At 34.6% G+C, this 13,240-nt stretch overlaps 1 protein-coding gene across 9 annotated transcripts in view; it reads left to right on the forward strand.

The window, feature by feature from the left end:
• Positions 1-13,240, forward strand: part of LOC119638633 — a 32,119-nt gene extending 18,879 nt beyond the window's left edge. For all 9 annotated transcript variants that reach the window (XR_005247468.1, XR_005247463.1, XR_005247465.1 and 6 more), the window contains one exon: positions 13,170-13,240. Coding sequence is in view for 1 of the 9 variants with exons in the window: in XM_038035531.1 (XP_037891459.1) it covers positions 13,170-13,173 (4 nt within the window). In the remaining 8 variants the exon portion in view is untranslated. The remainder of the gene's footprint in view (positions 1-13,169) is intronic.

The raw sequence follows: 13,240 nt of genomic DNA on the forward strand, positions 1-13,240 counted from the left end.
ATATATATATATATATATATATATATATATATATATATGTTTGTGTATACATGTATAATATATATTTGCTTTTTCCTATACACAAACAAATTGTACTGTTTACTTCTGATTAATAGACAATTTTCATTCGCGTCTCAGATAACAATAGCATTTAGACAGAATGCATACGAGGGTGGGTCAATAAGTCTCTGGACATGAAATTATAGTATTTAAAGCAATAGTTTTCCGGCTTTTTCAAAGGTTCAAGTTTTTAATACGCTCACTCCATTTGGTCGAGCGGTATGCAGCCTAACGCTTGATTCATTACCAAGCTTGAGCTTGCTATGACGTACATTAATGTGTAGCACTGTAAGCTCTGACTTTCAACAAATCCTAACCTGACCTTCAACAAATCCTATTACACTGCCCTCTACAGTCTCAAAATAATAGAGATATTGTAAGTACAATTTGCTGTTAATTTGAAGCTTGAGTTTGCCAAGCAGTGTATTGTCGTATCTGAAGTTCACTGCAACTGTTGCGATAAGTGCTGTGACACAGCCTCTTGACAGTCGCAGGATATCAAAGACATTATGTACACAATTTCTTGTCAATTCCAAGCTTTAAACCGCCTACAAAATATGTAATACTATATAGCACTCTAACGCTCGCTGTGATTACGTTTCCAAGAATTGCTCTGGCGCAGGCTTTTCGCAATCGTAATAAATTTGAAAATCGCGTTTTTTCCCGTAGAAACGATTTCGAATTTCCTTCCGGTTGCTAGGGTTCATTGCACGTTTGACAGTAATGGGTCTAAGGCTGCCAGCCAACGAGATACCCTACGTTAGTACTCTTTGCACAAAGCTTTCTCCATTAAGTTTTATTTGAAAATTCAAGCAATGAGCTTTTTATTCCAAATTTTCATCTCATGAACTGTTTGTTACTCGAACTATAAATAAAAAATGTCCTCAGAAAGCGCAGTATATCCCAGTATTCGGCAGTGAACTGAAATGAAAACACTAGGAATTCTCAACAGGAAAGCGTAGCGGAAAGCACAGTATTTTCCAGTATTCGGCAGTGAACTGAAATGAAAACGCAAGGAATTCTCAACAGGAAAGCTTAGCGGAACTAAGAAAAAATTAAATATAAAATAAAATATAAAATTTGCAACTAATTATTAAATTACCCTCCTATATATTATATAATGTATATAGATTCTCACACATCACATATACATATATACATTTTTCCGTATATTGAAAGTTTAAACTTTTTTCTGTATATGCAAAAAAAAAAAAAAAATAAAATAAAAAATAAGAAACGCAGTCAAAACCCCGATTATTTGTGTGAGAGATAATGTGTTCGCGTTAATATATAATTAATGGAAATTTAATTATTTACTCAAGCAATACAATTTCAAATCAACAAATCATATCATCATCAACGTTTAAAAGTTCTATCAGCGTATAGAGATATCAATTGTAAATCGTATGCATTATAATCACCCATTAGTATTATATATCGATGGCGTCATTTAAGTCAGACGTGAGTCGTTATGAAATTAGTTATTTAAGATTTTTTCAAAGAATTTTTTTTGTACAGAAAAATGTACTTTTTATACGTACCTAGATCAAGCAAAAAGACTATTAGACAAAAATAAATCGAACCATATTAACGTCTTACGCAACTTTTTGCTGCCGTCTCAACTTGCGATCTGCGTACTGACTTTCATCGATAAGTGTGATATCATTTTCAAGAAATTATTTATTAGCTAATGCCATACCGCTAAGCGTTTTAGAGTTTTGAATGGATTGAGTTCAGTGACAATAACGTATTATTTGCAGTTGGCGTTAAATTCGAAGCGAGGTCCAAATGAATCTTGAATAGGAATGAAAAGTACAAATACTACGACAATCCGAAGAGCGAGAAATAATGGTTTAGGTTGGATGAATCATTTACACGCATGGTGAACAATTAACAGCTGTGTGTACTGAAGTACGGAGTACTTAAGTGATATCATGATTGCGAAGATACTTTTACCCTGACACCTGGCAGAAATGTCACAATAGACTAACAGATGCTAAGATGTAGTTTTTCACTACGACAATGGCCGCGCATTCGTTTCAAAGTCCGCCTAGTCGACCTAGTACTCGTAGTTGCTAGAGGTTCTTTTGTCTGCTTACTACTTGTTTGAACGAATGAATCTTGGATTATATTAAGAAATAGTTCCATCCTTGAGTTGAGCTGTTTGGCGGAAATCTAATTTATATACGGCTCGACAGACGGGAAAATGTAATGTTTAACCTTGGACAATATGTAGACACAGCTTCCATAGCGACAATGGATATGAACACTCAGTAATTAAAAATAAACAAAAATATTGTGATCGATCTGATTTGGTTATATTAACGCCAATGATTGCCTATTGTATTTTCCAGATGCGTTAAATTTCTCCCCCTCATGGTTTTCCTCACATTTTATTAAGGATATTTGCTAGTATAGTAGATGCCAGAAGAACAGCAATTAACTTTGCTGTTCACATGCAGACAGGATGATGGAAAGATTAATAGATAGAGAGGAGATGAAAATAAGGATTTAATGGCATAATAAAAAAGATATTAAGAACACAATTTAATTCTAACTGTGTTGTTCTCTGTTGTTCTGAACGGGCGAATTCGAAAACGAGTAAACATCTGACGGCGTAAGGCTTAGTAAGGGCTAATTCCAACTGATAAATAATGCTGGTGACTATAAAGAAAGGCCAATGCTCAAACTAAATTGCTCTGGTATATCGAATATTAGAAATATTCTTTTCTAAATTGATAGTCCATTGACAGATATCTGTGTCAAATTTCATATCATAAATGTGATTAGTGTTCTAGTTGCGCTTGGTTATATACGACCTAAAAAGTACTTTTTTCTTGTTTTCACAATGATTGCGCAATAATAACTTCTCTACTAACTTTAGGTTCATGCATACGACCCGAAGATAGCCGATCAATTAATCGGATGTCGTGCGAAAGGTGAACGAAGTTTTAAACGGTGTATTGCCAACTTCCCATAGTCTCACTTAAAGAACCAGGCATATTTTAGTAGAGGATACGTAATGAACGTTTCACATTTCCTAGCCAGATATGATTGAGTTATTAAAAGTTCAATGCTCAAGTTTCATTAGATTGTGATCATACTACACTTATTATTTGCAAACAGTGTCGGTTTCCTGTGTTGGTTGCAGAGAACCAGCTTCGGAAAAAAAACCATTTGCATATCACGTTGTATCAAAGATAAAATTTTTCAATATCTTCAGCTATTAGAAGCTTTTCAAGAGACGAAAGACTTATTTTGTAAGAGCTTGATATAGTCTAACATAAGCGTTGAAAGGGAATTTTTGGCTTGAAGGGAAACGTAAACATTCGCGACTTTTTTTATCCGGAACAGTAGGTTTCAATGGATTTGAACTCTCAGCGTTTTGCTTCACTTGATGGCTTTACTTTATTTTTTTTTTCAGTTCTTACTGCCCACACAGAATGTGATGTATAAGCGTCAAAATGAAATTTTGCAAAGCAATTTTGGGGACTGACGTTCAGACGTTCCATCCAATCTTTGCCTCCATACCATATCCAATAATTTTTTCTTGCTTGTACGTACCATTTCACTAGTAATAAAAGTAAAGAACATCGATATTTGGTAAGGCATCAAGCGAAAATGTTTCCCTCACAAGAAAAAACGAAATGATTTCCCGAATAACTTAATATTAGGTGTTTGCATGTATTTTGATTATGTTTTCACTTGAAAAAGGCATTTATTGAGAAAAATTAGTGCAAAATATTTTCCATTTTCTACGAATTTTTTGAACCTTTTTGGCAATATGGCGATATCATGTGGCTGGAAGTGTTTTGGCAGCGATTCAATTATTGACCCATTTTCGCACTTTTACAATATTTCAAAACCGCGTCCCAGTCACGCCATGTCGGACAGACCTGAACAAGTGTTAATCGGAAGGCGCTATGTATGGCAAGTATGTTGGTCGCAACCAATACATCGTTCAATTTGTTCAATTAACGTTGATGGCCACAGTTGCATTCGGTTTTGACAGCAAAACGTTATGGTCACGAATATTCTGCTTCGTGGATGACTCTCCTGGACTAACCTGTGGCTTTTTGCGCTTGGGATTGTCGTAGACGCACGCTTCTCATGGCCACTCACAATACGCCACAAAAAAATCTTTCTTTTTTTGCCTGGCAAGCAATGAAATTGTGATCTTAAAAAGGTTCGGAATGACATTTTTAGTTAATTCGTATGGTAGCCATTCTCCCAACTTTCGAATCTTTCCCATTGCATGTAACTGGTTAGGAACAGTTCAATCATTACTTGCTAAGCCGTTCGACAGTTCTTTGAGAGTTGGGAGAGATGGGTGTTCGACCAATAAGTCTTGGAATTCATCGTCTTGGAACTTTTTTGGTCCTCGCGGTCGTCCTTTGTCGCCGTCGAGACCAAAACCGATGGATGAACATCATCGTAAGCTTCTAAAAATGTTTGAAGGGCTTCGGCAGCAGATTTCTTCAAAAGTATTGAACGTCGAAAATGCACTTTTGAGCGTTTCATGCGTATATGGCGTCTATATAAACTCAGCTACTCAAGAATACTAAATGGAGAAAACCGTTGTGTACATTCATACTTAATCATTTTGATCAATATATGTCGCTGATCAAAATAAATGCAAGAATCTAATAAATCGTAAATGTTTGTAATGTTTTCTATGAAAAGAGACCGCATCTAAGAACCGCATTTTCGCTTTCGTTTAGCTTGTGCGGGTGCCATATAGCGTGTGCTTCGCCCAACGTTTTCCTTCATTTCGAGATTTGATTGGATTGGATTGAAATCAAAAATTTGCCAGTAAATCCCAAAGCTGCTCCAGAACATGGTACCAAATACATGTCACAATGGCATTTCTTGTTGGGATAAAGTCGGCCAAGAGACAGCAAATTAGTTTGAATCATTGCTAATACTGCTATAGTGAGCCATATTATTAGGCAATGGCACCAAAATTTATTCGCCGTTACAATTGTTGATAAAAGCTTCGATTGTTCGAATTGACTGCAACGCACCTGTAGTCGCCCTGAACCGTGAACGCAATGTTTCATATCATATTTACACAATTTGCGAACTACATTGCAGCGTGCGTTGCTCCATCATGAAATGATGGATTACTGTGCATTCGTCGTAATGCTAAAAGAAAGTAGAATAAAGTGACGCCATAACCTCAAAAAAAAAAGGCAAATTAAGAATGTGGCGTCCCCCATCAAAGGCACCATGTAACATATTCATTAAAAACTATGTAATAAATTTATTTTAGCTGACAAAGTAGTTGCAGCCCGCACTAAAATTTACACCTTTTAGTTCCTTTTTTCTTTTTTTTCATCTTTTTTGTCGTTGCTTTTTTTTTGTTCAGAAAAAAACAAAAAGAAAAAATTGTTCATTCATGTCCTAATTCTCTGACATCTTATCTAAAAGAATATAAATAAAAATGAAGAATAATAAATTAGTTAACATTTGCTATTGGTGTTTGGTTGTCTATCTTTTCGTCAAACATTACATCGTGTAAATTATGTTCGCACACGTCTGCCAACTTGCAATAAAAATGTAAAATAAAATCTATTTTTAATAAGAAAAAGAAAATTTCATTTTGACTGAAAAGAATTACAAGCGAAGACTTAACTGTTTCGTGTTTAAAAAAGGAGTGAGGAACTTGGAAAAACATTTTTTTTTTTTTTTTTAAATATGAAAGACGAAGTAGATGTTTATATATATATATATATTTTTATACATATATATTTTTTATACATATATATTTTTTTGTTGTTTTGAATTCATTAACTTGGAAGCTTATTTATTATGCATTCTATGGATTAAAGACTAAACATGAAGAAGAAGAAAAAGATTTCTAATTAAATTCAAACGACACAATTCTCAAAGTTAATTAATTAAGAAGTGAAAAAAAAGATTTATGAGTCTTTTCATGAAAATATTAAAAAAAAAAAAAGAAAAAAAAAAAAAACAAGTGGAAAATTTGCTTTGGGGTGAAACTTTGACGGATTTCCAGTTCTGAAGCCTTTTCACAGACGCTCCCTTGCGATTATGTCATGTCATCTGTTCTCATTTGATGCTTTAATTGATCAACCTTATGGACCAATAAACTTGCTTTCTTTTTTTTTTTAATTAAAATTCATATTTCGTTACTGGATCTCTTCTCATGTATGCTTTAATGGGAACCTTGCTGTCATTAATAATCTTCTCTGTGACAGAAGAATTATGAAAATTGCTTGTGAGAAAACTTGAAAACGTCACATATTTTGCGTAACACGTGAAATAGCGAGAATTGAAGAGAACATCGGTTGCAGTCGTCAAGATATTCTTACGAAATTTTCATTTGCGCAAAGACTCGATCTTCTGGACAAGCGAGAATACGTTCAGTTGAAAAGTGACAGCGAACGACTCTCGTGCCCAATCGGTAAGTGTCACTGAGCACTCATTATAACTAGAATCAAAGTAAATCCCCACCGCATTGAGATTTGAACCGGCGAACGCAGGCTTGGTAGTCACGATTCTTAACTTTTCGGCTTATGCCGAATGCATACTCATGCGGAAGACTCATTGGTAAACCGCACTTTTTCATGTCTATAGTGAATCCATCTATAGGCCCCATATTTCGTAAACTTCGGGCAACTCCCCTATCCTTTTTCTTGTTTCCACCTGTTTGTGACCATCACGTTGTTGTGACCACCTGACACGTTAGGCAGCAGAACGAAAAATAGTGACAGATGTCAATAACGACAAAGTCAAGCATAAATTGAAGAAGAGGTGTATGCAGACGGCGAGTTATAAAAATATTCGGTTCATAAAGGCTTTTGTTTAACGCGATGATTCGACCTTTGACTATGGAAACTTATTATAAATAATGTTCGTACTGTTCAAGTATGTTATGTCCAACGAAAGGCAGAGTGTGTTGGGCGGCCTTCAATCTTATTGGCGCAGAGCCCCGCCGGCAGGAACCAACCAAGGAGAATAGCAAGAAGTCTCAGGAGGTCTCAGAGTTCGGGATGGCTCCTGGGTACGGTTTTTCGGGGAGGCCGGTAAATAAATAGAAAAGCAGCTTGAGCTCACCTTGTCTAATGGGAAAGATTTGGACCATTCGGAAGCTTTCATATCTGGTACTCTAGCTTGACACATGCCCTCTAACTTGCTAATCGGGGGTACTAGTTATCGTTCGCATTTCACTCATAATCCATAGAAGTCGTCTGTTTAAGTCCTTGATGTCAGTGTGCAGACGTTAGTTTAGGAGGGTATCTTAACACGGGAGGATACATCACGATACAAATGTCTTTATTCGGCATTTTGGGGTTAATGCGCTCCACGACGATGAGTGCTTGTCTTTCCATTCTGTATGTCAGTAGGCATTGTGGGATTAAGGCTGCACGGCCGGTACTCACGGCATATGTAGAAATATGCTTATAAGCGGTAAGTTTAACATAATGTGCATCATCTCATATTTTCACATTTTCACCCAATAGCTGTTAGCAATAGAGCAAAAAAGAAATAGAAACGGAGAATTGGTTTTATAAAATAGTTGAGGGTGTGTCCATTGGTAATGTGCACATAAGTGCGAAAATAATTTCGATTGTTGTTTTCTTCCCTTTTACGACCAACTATTGACAGACAGACGGATAGACATGTATAAATTCATTGAATATTTTATCTTCACCCATGAGTCAGTTACCTAAAGTGCATCCACGCTATCATACGGGTGGTAGATGGAACAAACCTACCATTGGAATTATTCATCGTATTATAACCTTTTCAGTTAGTTTTACGCTTGATAAACTTTTTGTACAATTGTTATTGAGTCCGTTATTTCGTTATAAGTTTTTGTAAAGTTTTTTTTTTTTTTTTTTTTTTTTTTTTTGTTTTATGTTTCAGTGAGATTTTAAATTATTTTTACCAGTACTTTAAAATTTAACAAAAATAACAACAATAACAATAAGAGGAAAATTGTTAAAATGCTTGTAAAACATGTCTTGAAATTGATTGTTATGTTACAACATGATGTTTATTCATCTGAAAAAACCAAAAAAAAAAAAAAAACAAAAAAAAAATAGTGAAGAAATATTTTTCAAAAATGTTTTTTCAAAATGTTTGGTTTTTTTTTTCATGCAAACCGATTGAGACGTACAGTAAAACTAACAAAAATATTCCAATCGGTTCAGATCGATCATTTCTTACTTTAGGCTATGAAACCTTTAAATCTTATATGCAATTTCTTGAGATCATTTCTGTGATTCTAAAAGTGAATTAAGTGTCTTGCTTCAGTTTGCGGATATAGTTGGATATATTTGGCTCTGGTACGTTGTAATTAGAGTAAAATGACTTTTCGCGTAAGCTTTCTTTAGGAAAACATTGACATTGTTGACGACTGATGAACACTCTAGAAGAAAGTTCAGATAGACTCATAGCAATCGCTAAGAAATGTCCTCGATTCTTCATTCGAAATATCATCCCATTCTCTCCTGTACAGCGGTCGGAATTCTACTTACAAGAAATGCTTAGGAAAGGGTAAGAAAAAGTTAAAAAAAAAATTGGTCTAAAAGGAAGGAAAATGTTTGTCAACATCATGCGATAAGATATTTATTCTGCATTATAGAAAGCTACAAGTCATCTATAAAATTTCTGTCGGGTGTTCGCTATGATGGAGCAGGATGGTAGCCGACATAATGAGCCTTAGTATATTCAGAAGAATTTGATTTGAAAAATCATGACTTGTTCACGCATTCCCATCCAACTAATTATCGAGTGTACGGTGATTCTTATCTGAAGGTTTATTATTTCTTACTAGTTTTTTTTATTGCTCCAAAAGAGACGTGGAATATAAAATGGTATCTCTTGTTGTTGGATCGTGTGTTACGTTTGCACTTTGCAACTTTTGCCTGACATATATACATATTAGTTTGGGGAAAAAGAAATCCATTATTTTTATATGAACTTCAGGACTTTATTTAACATGCTTCGGATTGTCCGATTTGGGTCAAATATGCACCGTTTTGTTGTATGATTTGTTGCCATTTTAAAGGTAACTTCAAAATGCCTCTCTCATAGAAGTCCTGGTCTCTATTTGCAAAAAAACCAAGCTCCCGAAGTTTCTGGCGAGTCACTGTAGATGTGTGTGGCCTAGCGTTGTCCTGGTGGAACGCGACACCTCTCCTGTTGGCCAATTCTGGCCGTTTCTGGTCAATCGCTATCTTCAAACGGTCCAGTTGTTGACAGCAGAGATCAGAATTTAGCGTTTGGCCATATGGAAGCAGCTCATAATAAATAATCCCCTTCCAGTCCCACCAAATGCATAGCAAAACCTTCCTGGCCGTTTGAGGTCCTTCACCGCTCTTTGACCACGATCGTTTTCGCACAGGGTTATCGTATGTGATCCCTTTGTCATCTCCAGTCACCATCCGTTTAAGAAATGGGTCTATCTCATTCCGTTTGGCCAAGGCTTCGCAGATGGAAATTCGATCCATCATGTTTTTTTCTGTTAATTGGTGTGGCACCCAAACATAGAGCTTCTTTTTGAATCCAGCTTTGTGTAAATGGTTAAAAACTGTTTTATGGTCGATTTTTAGCTCCTGGGCGATGTTACGACTGCTAACATGCCGGTCAACTTCGATCATTTCTCCGATTTTATCGACATTTTCGACGACCGGTCTACCTGTGCGAGGTGCATCTTTAACATCAAAAATTCCTGAACAGAATCTACGAAACCAAAATTGCACATAATTGGCTGTTACAGTATCGGAACCATAAACACCGTTCACAATTTTAGCCGTCTGGCTTGCATTTTCGCCTTTGTCAAAGAAAAACTGTAAAATGTACCGAATTTTCTCTTTGTTCACTTCCATTTTTAACACGCTGTAACTCACAACTGAATGCACCAAACAAAAAACAGCAAAAGAATTTTTTTTACTGCGAAATGTCACCTTTCCAACGAGCATAAATCTGAAATTGTTTGATCGATACTTTACGAGAAATCTATCAGTGCAGCCATCTACCGAAAAAATAATGGATTTCTTTTTCCCCAAACTAATATATAAGTCAGAGAAGAGACCGCACAACGCGGAGAAGACATATCCTAGGACTTTTTTGGTGGTATGAAACCCGAAGTCCGCCTTCAAATGGTGAAGAGATGAGAAAACAAAAAAAGAAATTCGAATTGATCTCAAAAATCTGCCACAAAACATAGGTTATAGTTACAGGGTTGCTCAGAAAATTTTAAGGAGTAAAAATTTCAATTTTTCTCGAGTAGAGTAAGCGAAACTTACTTTATCGGTTGTTATTTATGCAAATGCTTCTTCATTGCTTTTTTAAGGGACCCTGGAACGCAAACGTTAACCTTTGCCATATCCATGGAATTTTCTAAGAAATTTCTTTTAATAACTCTTCCAAGTGGTTTACGTTTTCAATATTTGCAGAAATTTCTTTGTGAACAAAATTCCGTCAAATTTTTTTGTTTAACGGCAAGAAAATTTATTCACGTTTTACTTATATCCGTATACTTTGTTTTCAATGCATGCATGCATACTACTTAAAGTAGTTACAAAGAAATCGTGCCTGGAACTAATCAATGTGGCAACTAATTCTTGTGTAAAGCATTTGCGATATATTTTCTAAAGAATTTTTAGTGGCATTTAAAGATATCCATAAAATGCTTGCTTCGGTAGTTAATAAAGTGTTGTTCAGTTTTATTATAACAATTATAGCATATTGTGCGAAGTGATTTAATCTTTTTCTCCTTCTTTTTCTTCTTCTTCTTTTCATAGTTATTGACGCAAAGTTGAGTAAATTTATCTTAGAGTGGTGTTAGATAACAATGTGAAAAGTATGCATGATTTTCACATTTTCATATAATTACTCTTTGCATTATTGGTATGCGCTGGGTGTATATAGCTAAACGCCATTGCATTGCCCGCAACTCGTACTCGGCACACACACACACACACACACACAATTGTCTACAATCAAATCAATGTGACCTTTCTTCATTCATTTGCATGATGATGCTATGTTTATACAGCATCTTTGTAAATTTTAAACGATTTCTCTCTGTAAATTTCCGCAACAATAGAAAGAGAAAGAAAAACAGATGAAAATAAAAAAATAAAAAAAAAAAAAAGTAACCAGCCACTACCGGCGCGGTATTTCTACACAATTGCACAATCGCTTCAATCATTTATACACACAACAATTGTTATTCATAGCATTTTTTTTTCATTTTTATTATTGTTTCAATAATTTCTAGTTAATATGTAACCATACACAGGCAATTTGTTACGTACATAGATATGTGTACAGGTAACTCTAACATAATAGAGACAATATTCGTCGAATAAATTATTTAGAAATTTTTTTCTAATTTGGAAAGCATTTCATGGTCAATTTTGTTGCAGTCACTTAGGCGCGATGCAAAAGTTTTAGTGAAGCATCATAAAATTTCAGTGTCTTCAAACACTGTGGAAAACATCTTAAATTTTAAAAATATTTGAAAGACTCCCTTGCCCCCATAATGCTCATCAATAGCACTGTCTGTCCATCTGTCCATATAATGTTCTGTTCTTTATTATTGGAAAGACATTTGAAACTTGGCCGGAAATTTGTTCGTAGTTGAATCCTTTATTTATTTGAAAGATTTGAAAGCAAGCTCATAAGTACGGCCCAAAGAGTAGAAACCGGAAGTAGCAGCTTGAAAGCTATCTCGTAAGTGGCCGGAAAATTTCATGATAAATTTTGCACTAGACTTACACTTAAGTGCTTTGTTATAAAAATGTGTCGATCGGTTCATAATTACGAAAAAAACAAGAAAAAGCCGCAAGACATGACCACATTAAATAGGCGGAAAAAGCTGAAAGGCTTCGTTTTTGTTGACAAATATAGACTTACCTATAAATTATACATCCAAAGAGGGACGCATTAAAAGAAAGGGTAATAAAGTAAAGGATCTTTTACATCATTTCACTTTCATTATCATGCCATCGTTCCTTCCAAAGGCTTTCAGACATTTTAGAACTTTTTTATAGATCTACTTCTATACCGAAATTATTTCGTTACTTTTTTAGTACATTTTCTTTCTCATTATCTTTTCATCTTCTATTTCAAAGCCTTTTAGATAATATTTGATCAATTTACGTACCCTACATCATTTTGTGGTACAAGGATATGTTAAGCTTGTGCGTATGTACGCAAAGCCCAGAAAGATTTGAGATAAATCCCGCTTTTATTATATCGATCAATTTAAAATCACTTTCTGACCCGATTTTAAGCTTGTCCGTCCATCCGTCCGTCTGTCCGTTTTGTATTCAATTTGTGGTCGGCAATTTTTGAGATATTTTGATAAAATTTCCGCATATTTTAGCTCCAGGACGGACGCTATTAATTTGGGTTGGAATACTTTTCTTACCACTCTCCATAAAAGATCTTATTTTGAAAATTTGTTATATAAATAACTGTGTAGGGTATTTAATGGTGGTGAATCGTATTCTCCACTATAGAGTTTTTAGAGTTTATTTAAAAGAAATGCATTTAATTTTTCCTCTTTTGGTCAGCAGTTAGCTTTGGTTAACTGTAATTCATAGAAATTATTATTTTTATTTCTATTACCTTTTAGTTCTCTCTGTCTATCTCGGCATCTTTAAATTTGTTATAAACTTGTAAATTGCTGCTGTTGTTATGGACGGTGGTCGTTGTTATGAATTATTATTATTTGTTATATCACTTTGTTTTTTTTTTTTTTTCTCTTTTTGTTTTTCTACTATTTCTCTAAATCTCTGTTTAATTTCATGTGAATTGATTTTTATTGCAATTACATTTGTTACAGTTTCCACTGATGCATAATCTTTCGGATTTATTATTTGATTCGTGGGGACTTGTAACTGCATGTTTTACTGCATATTGTGCATATAACAGGTCACTCGTAGTCATTAAACAATTTCACACAATTTTTTAAAGCATTTTCCATTACCACGTTAATTTAAATACAAGGCTGAACGTGTTTCAATGTTATTACATTATTTAAATTAAATTATTTTTATATTACACTTTCTTTATATTATACATCAACTAATTTTCTCTCTTTCTCTTTCTCTCTCTCTTTCCAGGTAAAGCTAAGATTTGTTTATCTATTAGAGGTGTAAGTATTTGATTTGAAAATTAAAGCAAAAAAAAAAAA

This window comes from Glossina fuscipes, unplaced genomic scaffold (assembly GCF_014805625.2).
Source record: "Glossina fuscipes isolate IAEA_lab_2018 unplaced genomic scaffold, Yale_Gfus_2 91, whole genome shotgun sequence".
In the NCBI taxonomy this organism is placed as follows: domain Eukaryota; kingdom Metazoa; phylum Arthropoda; class Insecta; order Diptera; family Glossinidae; genus Glossina; species Glossina fuscipes.